The sequence below is a fragment of the Marmota marmota genome, unplaced genomic scaffold (assembly GCF_001458135.2).
Source record: "Marmota marmota marmota unplaced genomic scaffold, marMar, whole genome shotgun sequence".
In the NCBI taxonomy this organism is placed as follows: domain Eukaryota; kingdom Metazoa; phylum Chordata; class Mammalia; order Rodentia; family Sciuridae; genus Marmota; species Marmota marmota.
In genome coordinates, this window is record NW_025999869.1 from 4,970,671 (window position 1) to 4,987,295 (window position 16,625).

At 48.1% G+C, this 16,625-nt stretch overlaps 1 protein-coding gene across 3 annotated transcripts in view; it reads right to left on the reverse strand.

Annotated features, from left to right (window-relative positions):
- Dock2 (dedicator of cytokinesis 2) overlaps positions 1-16,625 on the reverse strand; it is a 397,939-nt gene that overhangs the window by 52,602 nt on the left and 328,712 nt on the right. For all 3 annotated transcript variants that reach the window (XR_007352105.1, XM_048815769.1, XM_048815762.1), the window contains exons 34-36: positions 10,543-10,628; positions 3,902-4,058; positions 2,101-2,141 (exon numbers count right to left, since the gene is read on the reverse strand). Coding sequence is in view for 2 of the 3 variants with exons in the window: in XM_048815769.1 (XP_048671726.1) it covers positions 2,101-2,141; positions 3,902-4,058; positions 10,543-10,628 (284 nt within the window). In the remaining variant the exon portion in view is untranslated. The remainder of the gene's footprint in view (positions 1-2,100; positions 2,142-3,901; positions 4,059-10,542; positions 10,629-16,625) is intronic.

The window sequence follows — 16,625 nt, forward strand, 5'->3', positions numbered from 1 at the left end:
GAGCCAGAGACAGGCAGAAGCAGGTTCCAGCCCAGCTATTTCCAGTCTGTCCACACTCCTCCCCATAACGTTCTGTGGTGAAGCTGTGTGTGACCTCCAGGTAGAGCTGGGAATTTTGAAACGCCTGTGTGCATGCATGGGTTAATCCTGCTATATCTCTTCCCATTGATTATTGATCCCTTAGACCCTTAGAAGGCTGTATCTAACACTGGGATGGGGGCATGGCCCAAGGGAGAGGTTTCCTGCTATGGTCAACTCCTGCATTGGCCAAGGCTTCCTCTCTGTTTTTTTATGAATCCCAGGGTTTGGTCTTCTGTTACAGAGCCCAAGGGAGGATCTCAATGAGCTCACTAGGATATCAGGTCAAATACCTCTAGATGCTTGAGTGAGGTAGGCAGGATATAGAACCACAGGGAGAGACAGTTTCATGACCCTGGGGCTGGCTCCTGCCATGTCTAAAAGGGTCACCACCACCCATCACATGAGAGCTGTCAGATGGGATGAGGCTCCAATGTGGCTCTCTTTTTAGGAGAAGGAAATTGTGATTTTTATGTAGAATCTCTAGATTTGGCAACGAATTAAAAATTGTTTTAAAATACGATGCCTGCCAAATGGAACAGGTTTTCAGACTATCCCCTGTTTGCGATGTCTGGTTTGGGCAAATATGGCTTTCCTAGATAGGCCCCAAGTCTCCAAGGCTTGCAGAGGTCTGGGATCTGCCATCTGTGCTTCTAAAATGGGAGGCAGAGGAGAGAGGATGGAAGGAGAGACCATATGCCAGGCGCGTCACCTAGCGTACCTTGTCTCATCCTCCAAACAGAAGGTGCAATGGAAACACGCTGCAGATGGGCAAGCCTCAACCAATTCCCGGGACGATTTGTCCAACATAACAGAGAAAACAGGGAGAAGATCCTGAGTCCTCCAGTCCCCAAATGTGGTGCTACCACAGTGTCATGTCTAATGATGTTATAAACGACCCAAGCTCAGGACAACCTATAGAATTCTAATTTTATTTTTTTCCCCTCAAATGAAAGTTCCTACTTCTGGAATAACATTAAACTAAGAACCTAAAAATATCTTCAGTAAGAGCAGACTGACTTTAGTCTTGAAGTCTCTTCCCTTTGACTGAATATGTCAAAGGGCTTAAAAATACCTGGCTCCTTAACCTTCTGATTGATTCCACCTCAGGGGCTCCTGACTCCTAAGGATATGCACAGAGGTATATGTCCGAAAATTCTGTTGTTGTGCTGTTTGTTAGAGAAAAAGTTGGAAGCAACCTAAATGTTCAACAATATAGAACTGGTTATATAAATTATAGTCTATTCCAGAAAGGAAATTTAATGGTTTCATTAAAAATGATCTTGAAATACATCTGTTGACATGGAATTCTTGTCAAGTTAAAAAAAAAAGAGCAAATAATAAATCATTAGTAATTCCAGTTTTGCAAAAAGTAATGTTTGCCTAGAATTTGATATATGCATAAACATAGAAAGATCTGGAAGTATGTATGGGTTATGGGGACTTATTTCATTGCTTTGTTTTGCTTGTCTGTATTTTTATGAGTTTATTTGGTTTCAGTAAAAAGTCTATATTATTTTTGTAATGAGCAAAAAATAACAATAAAAAACTTTGCAGAAAAATATGAGATTCTGAGAAAAAAATTGGCAGAGAACTTCTTAGCTCCAGGCTAATGTCCCTAAAACCCTTCATGATATATTAAAACAAGTATCTCTTAAAGGCCTAGAAGGAAGCAGGCATTGTGCAACTCTGTACTTCTCCCCTTCGGAACCTGGCTGGCCAATGGCTGTACAGTTTTCCCGGACCAACCTGGGCTTCATACACCAGCCAGCAACAAATGCAAACAGCTAGCAGCTTGCCCACAGGAGGGGGAGGAGCAGGGCCACAGACAGGCGGGAGAGCTGCGAGTGGCTTATGGGGAAGAATTGACAGAGTCTGGGGAATTGATAGGCATCAGAACATGAGGGGTCTGAATGCCAAGACGAAAAGGTCAAACTCTATCCTGAAGACAGCGGGGAACCATCAGGGGATGTCAGCAGGAGAGCAGCACAGCAGGCTGAATTTAGAAAATAAGACTCTTACCTTATGTACATCTCTTCCCGGTTGTTATCTTTGTAGAAATTCTGGATGGGGAAGAAAAACAGCCATAAGCAAGGCTGTGAGGGTAGAGGGTGTCGAGACGGGGATGAGAGAGAGGTCGCTGTGTACTGTCAGGGCACCCTGAGATAGGAGCGAGAAGTCTACTCTGCTGAATGCATCCTACAGTCTCACTGGGAGAATCTGTTTTGAAAGCCACTTCTCTGACTATAAAGGGACAAAGGAAATGTCTCAGCCATAATACGTAAGGAGATGCAGTTGAGCTGTCTCCTGGGCTGAGTGGTGTGCTTCCAATGGCAGGGCCAGTCTGCTTTGATAAAGTCCACTTTGAAGGGCAGCCCAGCTTCATCTTTCAATGCTCAGGCCTGTGGTCACAAGGACCTGAGTTGGAAAGATCGTAGGAACATCCTGGCAATAGTAATAGATCATAATAGAACACAGAACTCTCCAGAGCTGTGATGGGATTCCACAGCCAAAAGCATTTACACTTGGCCAGACTTAGGAAGCTGGTCCCTATTCCAGCCCAGAAGCCATTTCGACTGGTAGTTGTCCTGAGCTCCCATGCCTGAGATCCTAATCCTGTGACATCTTTAAACAAGTCCTTACAGATCGGAACCAGGAGGTCCTGATCCAGTCTGAGAGCCACACGGGGGCAAACTCTGGTTTAATCCTTAGCTCTCCTCACACTAGGCACCTCTCCCCCATCCTGCCCTGATCCTTGATGCCACATTCAAGTCCCACGCCCAAACCTAGTAGGGTCTGACTGCTGGAGGAACTGCCCGCCCTAAGCTTTCTCCCTGGTCCTAGTTGGACTGCTAAAGGTCAATTTCTTCAACCTGCTTCTCTTGCTCCTTAGAAAGAAACCCTCAGTTCCTGGAAAGGCCCTCCTTCTGCTCTTTCTGTAAGTGGGGCCTGGTGGAGTCCTCAGCACTGAATTCCTTTCTGCTGTAGTCAGAGTTTTTAAACTCCCTTCAGCATTTGGAACATCAATGGCAATATCTAAGCTGCTGCAAGAGAGGCCCTGTGGACTAAGGGGAGGCCACACAACAGAACTGGGGGAACTGGACTTGTCTTTGGAGAGCACTAGGGGTGGCAGGGACTGACGTGATGGAAACCATGTGGGCCTTGGCCAGCTTTGTTCATTTAAAGCATTTTAAGTCTGGCACTACAGCTGCTGCCACCCCCTCCTGAGCCAATCACCCAGCACAGGAGGGAGGCTGTCAGGAGCTGGCCTCCTGCAATAGAAGGGTCAAGAGCCTTAGCTGCTCTGGCTGGTTGGTAGTCTCTAAGTTCTAGTTATTAGTGCTCTCCATCCTGCCAGAGAAAGGAAGCCAGCGCACACTGAGCAGTTCCCCAGGGGCGGGACCCATGAACTCACTGCTGCTTTTCCTCCACATAACATAAGCAAACCCAAGACTGGAGAGCATCTCTGTAGTGGTCTATTTCATTAATCACCAGGGTAAAGACAACCATGAGCTGTGTGCCTCTGAAACTCACATTGTCGACCAGTCTCCACCGCCATCTTCCTACCTTGGGCTGTATTAAAGGCTAATGGGGCACTCATTATTCCCATTTCACATATAAGGAAAGCGAGGCACAGACAGACCTTAAGACGCAGAGCTAGCAGGTGGTAGAGCAGGGGTGCCGACCCACATCTGTCTGATTTCTGAAGCTGTTAGCACCACCTCCCTATCAGGAACAGGAGTGAGACACAAAGCTAAGCGGCACCCCCACCCCCCGATTGTGGACAGACATGGACAGTGGGGACACCCGCCAGGCCACGCACCAGCAGGTTGACAGTGCAGCTCATGCGGTTGTCTTTGCTCTCGTCGGTCATCACACCCCGGTAATCCAGCAGCTTCTCCAGGAGCCCTTTGACCAGGTTCACAAAGTTCTCCACTGACTTGGCAATGGTCGGGTGCTCTGCTGCACACTCCATCAGGCTGCGGGCAGAGACGGGTGGTGAGCTCATGGCCAGGGGACAGACTGTGGTGGGTGGAGGGTAACCCTGCAGTCCAAGCTCCCCTGGTTTGTGAATGGTTCCTTTTGCTCATTTGTATATGTATTTACTCATACAGTGTAGTAAGTGTCTACTTTTCTACTGTTAAAATGGGAAAAAATTTAAAGTAAAAAAAAATTTCAATGTGTGCATGGTGGGGGAGGGGGGACAGTCACTTTCACACACTCACATTGGAAGTACGCAGGGCCCCTGGTTGAATGGCGATTTCCACACTGTCTATCAACACGGAACGCTCGCATCCCTGGACCCAGCAACTCTACTTCAGGGAATCTGCTCTGAGGAATATTCCCAGCAGTACGCCAGGATATATTTATAGCACTTATAAATTGCAGCTGATACTGAAATAGTTGGAACCAGCTTCAGTGTCCATCAATGAGGTTAAATAAATTAAGGTATATTCACAGAATGTGATTCTATGAAGCCATTAAAAGGAATTAGAGAGATCAATCTGTTTTGATATTAACAGCTCTATAAAATATATAGTTAAGTGAGTCAAGTTGCTGAATGATTTTTTTTTTTTTTTCAAATTTAACTAATGGGCATAGCACTGAGGCCTAGTGTTTTTCTTAACATCTCACAGATATTAGCTCGCCTGACCTCCCATCACAGTTTAATGAGATGAGACTGACAGATGGAGAAACAAAAGCATGGAGAGGTCAACTAACTTGTCCAAGGTCACACCATTGGTAAACAGTCGGGTTCCAGGGTCCCGTGTCTCAACCACCCAACACCACGCATGTGCTAACCGCATGGTGGAGCATGACACAACAGTCAGGAAGGACAAACACCAAGTGCTCAGCCATGGTAGCTTCTCTGAGGGGTCAAAGTTGAGGAACAGAGGAGAAAACCTTTTTTCAATTTAAATATGGGTATATTATTTGAAAAAAATAACCTGCATTATAATATTAATATAAGTTTTTAAAATGAAAATACAAAATGTGATGTTCCTAAGCCTCTCCCAGCAGACACTGCGAGGCATGTGTGGTGGGGAGAAAGAAATCAATCTGGGAAGACTGTGTCTACCCCCAGGCGGCCTGCAGGCTAGAAAGGGAAAGACGGATGAATTGGAAGTCTGATGAATAACCACTTCTTTTTAATCACTTTTTCTGTGCCAGATGCTACATGAGTCCCTTTTTCATTAGAAATCCTCATAGAAATTCTGACAAGTAAAAATTGTTTCCCCCATTTTACAGATGAGGAAATCGAGGCTCAGGAGGGCTAAAAGGCCTTCCCCATGCTACACTGGAAGTACGTTTGAGTAGTGACCTTTGGAATCAAGCCAATTGCTGTTCCATTTGGGGAAGCATGGTGGCCTGTCCCTGGGCGTCTCTGCTGGATAGGCAGCACCTGACTCCGTGACTGTTTCCAGCCAGGCTCCCCATGTAGTGCAAGTCCCAAGAGCTCTTAGGAGGCCAAGGTGAGAGGAACCAGGAATCTACATGTGATTTCTTCCCACCAGTGCACCAGGCTGCAAGGAGGTGGCATCTGAAACTGTGGCGGGGCTTAGACAAATCCATCTTAGCGCTGGGAGAAGCACCTGCTGCCTGGCTGTCCATGAGCGGTGCAAATGGCCCTGTGATTTACACCTGTCTGGCTCAGCCGCAGCTGTGCCTGCTCCCTTCTAGAGCAGCCACTTCCAGCCCAGCTCCCAACCCCAAGGACAACACAACTACAAAGAAGTTTCTTCCCAGAGTTTGCTGTGGGATTTCTCATGGCCTCCCAGGCATCTCAGGGCCTCAGACAAGGGCCTCAGGCAGCACCGTAGGGTCTCTTAGCTCAGGGGATTTCAACCTGCAGGCAACATGGAGAATCACTGGTGCTTTCAAACTTCAGTGTGATGGAAATCACCCGAGCATCATCCAAGAGATTCTAATTTACCAGGTCTGGATTGGGACCTGGGAGCCTGACTTGCTAACTAGCTCCCAGGTGACAACAATCCTGCTGCTTCAGGGATCATGCTTTGTGAAGCAAGGTTTTTAGAAGAATAAGATCTTGGCTGTTTTTACTTTCTCTCTGTTTTTATGCATGAGGCAAGAAGGCTGCTTAGATAGTCTAGGGCTGGTAAGATGGTGGGGAGACAGGAATCACCCATCCATCACCCATCCATATATTCCATATGTACCATTCTGGACACCAGGGACTGCTACACTGTTAAGACCCTGACCTTCATGAGATACCAGTGCAGGAGGGGACACACACACAGAGATAAGTTACTGTGGGCTGTAACGTTACAGCTTACTGAGTGCTCCCAAGTTCTGAGAATGGTGCTAAGCCTGTTTCACTGATTATCCTGTTTAATATCCACAAAAGCTCCTCAGCATTACCTCCAAGTCCTGATGTTGATCCTGACACACAGCTGTGACTTACTTGGTGTTCCATGGCAGAGTGGGAGTGGCAGTGAGAAAACTTGGGAATCTTGGGCTCAGGCGGATAGCTCCTCACTCAGTGGAAGGAGGGGTGCAGACTTGCCCCCCACCTCTGCTACTGCCTTGGGGTCAGCAAGTTCAGGCATCCCTTGGGCTGCTGCCAGCTCAGGTGTTCCTGGGACTGGCTTGCATTCAGCCTGGGGGCCCTCACCTTCTGTCAGGGCTGTGGAACTGGACTTTGAGTCAATCCTTTAGGAAGTACGCATGGAGTGCCTCTTGGGTGACAGCTGCTTTTCCACTGAGCTGGTTTGGGTAGGCTCTAGGCCCAGAACACACGCTGTGTCTCCTTCAGCCTTCCAGCTCCCTCAGTACTTCCAAGAACATCCCCAGGCTTGCAATCAAGTAGCAGGTGCTTGGAGTAGGTGTGAGGAGCCCCTGAAGCTCAGGAATGTTGAGAGGTGACATGATTAGATTATGAAGTTGTAACCTAACCAGTAGGTTCATCCACTTGGTGGATTAATATTGGGTGACAACTGTAGGCAGGCAGGACTGGACGAAGTAGGTCACTGGGAGATGTCTTGGAGATCACATTTTGTTCCTGCCCCACCCCCTCGGTTTCCTGGCTGCCATGACCTGAGCAGCTTCCCTCTGCCATGCCCTTCTGCCATGATGTCCCCCATCACCTTGGACTTAGAGCAATGGAGTCGCCCACCATGAACTCAGCCTCTGAAACCATGAGCCCCCCAATAAACTTTTCCTCCTCTAAGTTGTTCTCATCAGGTAATTTATCACAGAGATGAAAAACTAATACAGCAGGGGTATGTCTTATTACTCCATCCACTGTGGGACTCATGATTTAAGACAGCTGTGGATTAATGAGATCGGGCTCTAGAAAAGCCCTGCAGGTAGGAGGACTGGGGTGCTGTGTGGGGTTGTACAGCTTGTGTACTGCACAAGGGCATGAGGACTGAAATTCAGCCTCATTCCATGTCCAAGTCTTGCACCCGGATGTATGGCTGCAGCTGCCACAGGACTGTTCTAGTCACAAAGACACCATCTCATTGCCAAGCTCTGTACCTGCCCAGAGGGGACCCTACATACCTATGGAGTCCCTGAACAAGGGTCGGGGAGGAAGGACTGAGGAGCTGGAAAAGATGAATGGGCTATGACTTCCAATGGCCACATTGCTGCCCATCTGAATGACGATAATGATAAGACTTCAGGAGCACCTAGTAGGTGTCAGGAACTATGGTAATAAATTAAGACGAAAAGGAAGAAAAATAGCAACCATGCTAAGCACTTGACACAACTCCTCATTCAGCCCCAACACAAGCTTCACGAGGTGACTAATATTTCTATCTCCAGTTTACAGTTAGAAAACTGAGGCTCAGAGAGGTCAAAGGAAGGAGGTGGGACTCTACCCACTGGGCCTTCTGAGGAGGCCCTGCCTCCTGGGTTGGGCTTGATTAGTTTTGCATAAAAATCATTCACACCTTGTCTCAGAAGGAAAATAATGAGCTGTCTTTAATTTCCTCGACCTCTAAGGGCTCCTTGTATAAATAACCACTCAGGAAGGATTTGAAAACCCTGCTGATAGTCTGAAGATTGCTGCGGAGCCCATCCGCTTGTAAAAATGGAAATTGCCAGCACCATACATGGTTCCGTTCCTGGTCAATATTTAGATTTTCCTTTTTAGAACTTAAAGATAATCACTGACTCAGGCAAAACCCTGTTTCTGTCCCTGAATGATCACTCTCAATATTCGCTTGGGGGGACAGACGGTGGCTCCTCCCAGCGAACCTGGTTTGTATTCTAGGTGTTCAGGAGGGCTGAGCACAGTGACAGGAAGGGACAGGGGACAGCTGAGCCTCTGCTACCTGGGGTTTCATTCTGTCCACTGGGCTCAGATAGGCTGGGCAGGGTGGAAGTGTCATTGCAGGGCTCAGAGATGAGTCTTTAGCTGGCTGTGGTTGCTAAATATTCAGAAAGGACTGGAGAAAGAATTCAAAGGCAGAGCATCCCTCAAATCATAGAGTACACAGTTGGGGGAAATTTGGGCTGTCTGGCCACATTCCTAAGCCTTGGGAGAGGCCTCTCCAGGGCAGGGGGCAATTACCAAGCAGCCAAAGACAGAAACTGGGAGTCAGGCCGAGGGGTTGAAGTACATTTATTAAGCATGTACCTGCTGGGTGCCAGATGCTTTATGATTACTCACTCTTCAAAATAACCACAGGAGCTTATTATCTCTCATTTTAGAAATGGGGATACTGAGGCCAGAGAGGTTGTGTGATTTGCTCAAAGCCATGCAGCTGCAAAGTAGGGAGCCAGGATTCAAGTCCAATGTCTTTCTCCAAAGATGTGAAAGTGGCCAATAAGCACATAGCAAGATGCTGCACATCATTAGACTTTAGGAAATGCAAATGAAATCCACAATGAACTATCGCTTCACACTCACTAGCAAGGCCATGACCAACAAGACAGGCATCAGCAAGTGTTAACACGGTTGTGGGGAACGGGAGCCCTCCTGCTTTGCTGGTGAGACTGTATTTGGTGCTGCTACTTTGGAAAAGAGTTGGTGGTATCAAAAAAGGTTAAATGTGTCTATATTTATATTTCCACAAGACCCAGCAATTCCTCTCTAAGGTACAAAACAAGACAATTGTTAACATATATCCACGCAAAACTGGCACATGGACCAGACATGCAGGCACAAACCTGCAATCCTAGCAACTCGGGAGGCTGAGGCAGGAGGATTACAAGGTCAAAACCAGCCTCAGCAACTATGCCAGGCCCGGTCTCAAAAAATAAAAGCGCTGGGGATGTGGCTCCATGGTTAAGTGTCCCTGGGTTCAATTCCCAGTACCAAAAACAAAAACAAAAACCCAAAACAAAAAAACCTAAACTTGCACGTGAATGCTCACGGCAGAGTCAGTCCTAATTAACAGTCAAGACCGTGGAAATGGCCTAAATATCCACCAACTGATTAATGAACAGACAAAATTAGTAAACAGACAGTGAATTCTTATTTGGCAATAAAAATAAATTTTGCACTCATGCTCGCTATGTGGATGAGCTTTGAAAGCATTCTGCTATGTGGAAGAAGTTGGTCATGAAGGGCAATGGATTGTATGATTCTATTTATATGAAATACACAGAATCAGTGAGTCCACAGGGATAGGAAGCAGAGCACGGGCTGAATGGGGCTAAGGGAGATGGAGGAGTTGTGTGTGTGTGTGTGTGTGTGTGTGTGTATGGGGATGTGGCTAAGAGTACCTGTTTCTTTTTTTCAGCAATAAAAATGATCTGCAATTGTCTATGGTGATGGTGGCACAGCTCTGTGAAAATGTCAAAGGTCCCTGAATTCTCTGCTTTGGGTAGATTATATGGCTTGTGAATTATATTTCAATAAAGCCATAAAAACAAAACCACGTCCTGACTCCTAGACTGGTGGTCTTGGGCACAGTACCACCCACTGCCTGCCCCGCGCCTGCCTGAGCACTGAAGTCCGGTCCAGCCAGGTTCAAGTCCCTGCTGTCCACTCCACTAGCTGTTCCCAGCTTGCTGAGACAATGCATTTGTTCCCTGAGCCTCAGAGGCCACCTCTGTGACATGGGCATCCAGGCGAGCATACCTAAGCCCGGGAGGCATGAGAGAGAGAGAGCGCACTTGGCACAATACTGTGCCCCAGGGGCGCTCAGTAAATGCGGATCTCATCAAATCAATATCACAAATTTCATTGTCACAAATTTCATTGTCACAAATTTCAAAGGAAAAGAGCAATCGTTATTCCGCAGTTCAGACCCAGCCTGGACATTTTGGCATTGATGGATTATTTCTTTCTTTTTGACACAGCAAAGCTTTTTTCTATCTGGCCCATTATGTCAACATCAAAGAAATGTCCAACGCAGAGAGAAACGTGAGGCTCCTTCCCCAAAGGTGTCTCCTGGTCCCCACAAGCCCTAGACTGGTCTCTAGGGGCGACGGCCACGTGGGGACCCTGGAGCTTGCCCGCAGCCCCTGGCCCGTGTGGCCTGCACTCACATGGACTCCAGCAGCTGCACGTACTGCTCGTCGCCTCGGCCCCCTTCCACCTCGTGGTCCAGCTTGAGGATGATCTCGTTTTCAAACTGAGGATGGAGAGAACAGAGGCAGAGGCAGCATTAGATGGCTGAGCACTGAAATGGGTCCAACCAGTCTGGTGGTGGGATACCCTGATGACCCAGACCTCAGGGAGCATCTCTTACCTCCCAGGGCAACTGCTGGGATCTGGGAAGCAAAATGGACCAAGATGCCATGCCTGCCCCTGGAGTGTCTGGAGGGTGAGGGGAGCAAGGGCTGATGAGTGCTAGGGCAGAGATGGAGTATGTGCATGGGGTATGGGTATGGGTGTGGGTGCGTGCACATGTGTGAAGGCTTCCCACAGACCATGTCATTTGGGCTTGTTTTCCAAAGTTAGGTAGAAATTTTGCTGGAAGGTGAAAAGGGAAAGGGAATTCCAAGCATGTGCAAAGGCCCAGAGGTATGTGACAGCTGCATCTTCAAGCATAGCACCCTTCAGGTGCACCTATCATTTCTGCTTGCCTATCATTCCTTTCTCTAGCTTGTGAACACCCTGGCCCTGAGATGGGCTGATGACCCCTCCCTGGTGCCAAGTGTGGATGCCCAATGCAGGCCTGCTTATGAGCAGGGCTAAGAAAGAAATCGGGCCAAACCAATGAGAGTCCAGTCTGAGGCTTTGTTGGAACTCTTAGCAAGAGACTCTCTACTCAACCGGAAGATGGAGGTGGTAAGCCTGAGGCTCCCAAAGATGACAATAATGAAGAGTGTGTCTGCGAATCACACTCCTGCAGAGGAAAGCAGGGAGGAAGTGCTAAGACACAGGGACCCGAGACCAATTTTGAGCATCTGGATTCAGCCATACCTGAAGTTTTCCCAATTACACGAACTGCTGTTTCCAGCACATACATATATATATATGCAAATTATTTTGTGTGTGTGTGTGTGTGTGTGTGTTATCAGGCAGTCTATGTTGGTGTTTTGTTACCTGCAACTAAAAAAACATTTTTTTTTTTTTTTTTTTTTTGCAAAATACAAGTAAGACATGGAGCAGATGCTAGGCTTCAGAGTCAAGACCAGTGACAAGGGTGGTGGCCAGAGATCAGATGTCGTTGAGTAAGCGGAAAGCCAGTGTTCTCTAGTTCCACCAAATTCTGTTGCATTGAAGCCAAAGGATGTTTCTGTCTCTAGAGTGAACTTGAAGAAGCATTTCACGCAGTGAGGCTCATGGATTATTTAATGTCATCTTGAAGGCTCATGCCGCGTCTCTTCTATACGAGTGTGAACCAAAATGGTTTGTGCTGTTTCAGTATCATACCCTGAAGGGTCCATCCGGATCACAGAGGCCCCTTCTCCCCGACTCACCATTAAAAAGGAAATCAGCACCTGGAGAGGGGAAGGGGTCCCTTGGCAAAGTTACTGAGACCCTGGGAGGCCTTGGGGACTCTTGTGACAAGAGGCTCCTAACTCAGCCTCTTCACACTCAGTCTTCATACCACCCTGTGAGGCTTGAGGTCAAGGGTCACCTTTAAAGGCAATAATGCATGACAAGCAGCCAGCCCTGGCTGGCACAGCCTCCAGTAAGTGTCAGTTACGATTACAGATGCAGTAGAGGCTCTGAGAGTTTAAGTGACTTGTCTAAAGTCTCAGATGGATGGCAGGGACCTTTGGCAGCTCTTTCCAGCACATAAAGGATGGAGCCCAGTCAAGATAAAGTCTTTACTGGCAGGAACCAGATTCACTCTCCCCTCAGGTCTGCATCTCACCTGTGATGCCGTGTTCCTTACTTTTGTGGGTGACGGGTCCACAGAAGGGACCAGAGGCTTATGCTGACACAGCACAGATGCGAAGGGATCTCCTGGAGCTGCCACAGTGGGGGAAGACTTATTGAAACAGACACACCGGGCCTGGGAAGACGGGCGTGTTGTGCTAAGTACTGAAAAAGAGAACGTTCTAGTTGGGGAAAGGTCTGAGCAAAGGTGTGGAGGTGGAATGTGGAGGAACGAGGAGGGCGTCCCAGCTGCAGCAGACGCCCAGAAAGGTGAAGAAGAGGAGATGACAATGGGGGCCTGGGTGGGGCCCATCTGGGAGGGTCGGGGCTGCCATCCTGCATAGGGTCATGCCCCTACCATGCATCTGCCCAGCACTGGGTTTGTGTTGATTATTACCCAATCAGGCTTAGGGCTGTTTCCATCAATTTCTTTTTTTTCACTACCATGACCAAAGACCTGACAAGAACAATTTCAGAGGAGGAAAAATTTATTTGAGACTCATGGTTTCAGGTCTCAGTCCACAGCCAGCCAACTCCATTGCCCTGGGCCCAAGGTGAGGCAGGACATCATGGCAGAAGAGTGTAAAGAGGAAAGTAGGTCAGGACATGGCCACCAGGAAACAGAGAAAGTGACTACTCCACTCACCAAGGACAAAATATAAACCCCAAAGGCATGACCCACTACCTCCTCCAGCCACACCCCTTCGTACCTGCCTACAGTCACCACCCAGTTAATCCATTCAAGTGGATTAAGGCACTGGTCAGGTTTGGGCTCTCATAACCCAATCCTTTCATCTCTAAACTTTCTTGCTGTGTCTAACACATGAGCTTTTGGGGGATACCTCAGATCTAAACCATAACAGGGGCTTTGGGGGTTCAGAGAAGTCTTCTGTGTCATGCCTAGAGCAGAAAGCAATACAGCTAAGGGACTCTAAGAACAGGCTCTGCTGTTAGGCTGAGCATTGAATCCCTCCTCCATTCCTTCCACCATATTGAGAAAAACCAGCAGATCTTCCCATGACTGATAGAACAAAATATTTTCTTAATGGGCCAGAGAATACCTATTTTCGGTTTTGTGTGCAAGGTGTGTGCCCTGTCACAAGTACACTGCCGCACAAAAGCAGCCACAGAGGAACACTGGGTGTGGCTGTGATCCAATAAAACTTTATTTATAAAACAGGTAGCCAGATGACGTGGGCCTGCAGGCTATTATTTGTGGAGCCCTGGTCCATAGGGTGGTGTAGCATGGAGCAGGTGGGAGGACCCCGGAGAAGTTGAAGGCTCCAGTGTGCACCGTGCTGGCTCCACTTCTCACCACTGCTAATGCTACTGGAAAGCAGCTCTGGGGGAGGAAAACCAGAATTTTCTCTTGCCTGAGAGGTTCACTGGGAACTGTTGGCACCGTTCCTCCCGGGGGAGATCAACTTTTCTTTGGAGCAGAGGATGTGGTAAATAAGCACTTGTGTCAGGGTCACAAAAGAGTCTGCTGGGAGGGAAATTGCAGGGTGCCAGGAATGGGCAGAGCCAGATGATGCCAGTCAGCTTGTGCACCCTCTGGGTAGGGTGGAGTCAAAGCCCGTCAGCCACCTCCCAGGACCGCTGCTGTGGCTATGGCCGCAGGCTTTGGGTTAAGTTTTGCTTTGACAATTTTTTTCAGCAAGTTAATAAATCTTCCCGATGGTCAGTTTTCTCATCTGTTAAATGAAGATTTAAAACAGCATCCACTCCATAGAGGAGCTATAGTGAGGAGTGAAAGGGGAAATCATGCGTAAATGGCCCAGGGTGGGGTTTTGGTGCATGGTAGGTGCTCAATAAATCTAAGTGCTGACCGTCACTTGTCACTGTACTGTCACATCATAATCTCGGTCAATATTTACAATAGCCATGAGAGAGGATATCCCCATTTTACAAAGGAGTAAACTGAAGCCAAAGGCTTGTCTTGGGTTTAAAGGATGGATGAACTTGAGCTAGGGCAGATCCAGGCGCCCAACACAAGGCGGCCTATCTCACACGTACTATGCCGTGTCACAGTGACAAGCCTCACCCTGACATTGTTGCTCTGCAGAGCTCCAGAGGCAGTTTGGTTCCTCCAAATTAATTCCATTTTCACCCACAGCCTCGTGACTACATCACTTCATTAACCCCTCACGCTCCCCTGACAGGTGGTGTGTGTTAGCGGGAATCCATAGGTTGCTTTGACAGAAGTCAGACTCTACCAAGGCCCAATGTGAACCTTAAGAAGCCTGGTCAAGAATGAGGGAGCGAACCTCAGGAACCCAAGCTCTTGAGGCCTCATTTCCTCCCCTCCCCTCAAGGCCCTTGGGGCCTCACAGAGGCAGGACTGGGAGGGAGCCCGAGAAGATGGCGTCAGGTGAGAAGGAGGCCTGTGGGAGTCTTGTAGCTGCCTAATTTTCTTTGATCTCTAATTGCTTCAATTCATCCCTCAAAGAGCTTGGGCTTGGGAACCTGTAAAGGTATTATGATATTCATTTTACATTGGAGGGAACTGAGGCTCAGAAAGACCAAATGACTCATCAAAATTTATTCAGTTTAAGCTGGCTGTGGTGGTACATGCCTGTAATCCCAGTGGCTTGGGAGCCTGAGACAGGAGGATCCCAAGTTTGAAGACAGTCTCAGCCACTTCGCAAGGCCTGAAGCAACTTAGTGAGACCCTGTGTCTAAATAAAAACAAAAAGGGTTGGGGATGTGGCTCAGTGGTTAAGCACCCCTGGGTTCAATCTCCAGTATCAAAAAAAAAAAAAATCATTTAGTTTATAAGGAGTAATTTTACTGTCTGATTTCAAAGCAGTTTCTAGTACACAGTAGGTGCTGAGTACATATTTATTAAATTGATTTGATCTTTCTACATTAGGTTCCAAACCATTTCAATCACCAACCCACTTCATGCCAAGACTCAGTCTCAATAGAATCTGCCACACTGATATCTCCATCAATTACTTCCCTCAACACAACTACAAACCCTTCTATGGTCCCAAGTACTATTCTACGTGATGCTGTCTCTGGATTCTGATTATCTCTGGAAAATCTCCTGCCTGCTTAGGGCCCAGACCCACAAAGGCCTGGTACACAATCTTGTTCTATAATTTGCATCACAACTGAGCATACTTCACAGTCTTATCGCCCTAAGAAACCCCACTCCTTCCTACCAATGTCACCCAGAAAGCCTGCATCCCTCCTTCCTCAAAGAACCGACCAGAAAGCCCACTGGTCTCCCCAGGTGCAGGGGATTTCTCAAGTAGTGGTGGGCAACCCCAGCTTCTGATGCCAGCTTCCCATAGGCCTCTTGTTCTCCTGCCTTCACGTAGGGCTCTGTGCAAAATGGCGTTGTATAGAACATCCCCTGGAATGCTGTTCCCTGAGAGCTCTTGCCCTGAGGTGTGCTGGGGTGGGGGTCTAAGCACCTCCATTCATTCTGGGCACAGTGACACAGTGCCACCACATGTATGTCAGGCACTCGATAGGCACTGGGACCTCAGGGCCGAGAGGTCCCATCATGGCCCTTGTTCTGCATAGCACAATGGCACAGACTGGCCACACCAGCCAGGGTGGTCATCCCAAGGCCCCTCCTGTCCACACGGCCATCAAGTGAATCATAGAGTGCACCAGGGATGAGACATCCAGAGACCTTGAGATGGCCTGAGATGAAGGGTTGTACTCACGGTGAGTAAAGGCGTCAGTCAACCATCTATGGAATTTGGGTTAGAGGAAGAGACAGGGCTATCTGGCATTGGGATAGCAAAAGAAACAGAGTAGAGAGAGAGATTGCCCCAGGGCTTCCTCCTCTCTAGTCTTCAGTCCCCTGAGCCACTCAGAGTCTCACACCTTCCTGTCCTGGCTCCAGTCCCTTATGTCTCATTTGAGCAAATCTTTGACTCTTGCTTCTGCATGAAGCCCCCACCCTAGGAGAGAGGCTCATTTTCCTCAAGGCTGAGGCCAGAGCTAAAGGATGTCTAGCAAGGACATCAAAGGAAGGGCCCCCCACCAAGGGCATGAGGGCAAGAGACCAGCAGGAAGTTGGTCTCGGCCAGACAGACTAGTGTGAACTGGGACACGGGGCCTGCTAAGTTTTCCTCATGGGTTTGCTATTTCCTTTAAAATGTTTGAGTTTTAAAAAGGGAGCCGGGTCATATCCAGGCACCCAGTTCTTAGATGACACAGTGAAGCTAGCATGCACATGAAGTCTACTGGACTCCAGTCCCCAGATCTGGGGTCCACTCTGGTTCTGGTCATCAGGGCTGTTTGGCGATCATGAGGGCCTTGCCACCCCCTCTCCTGG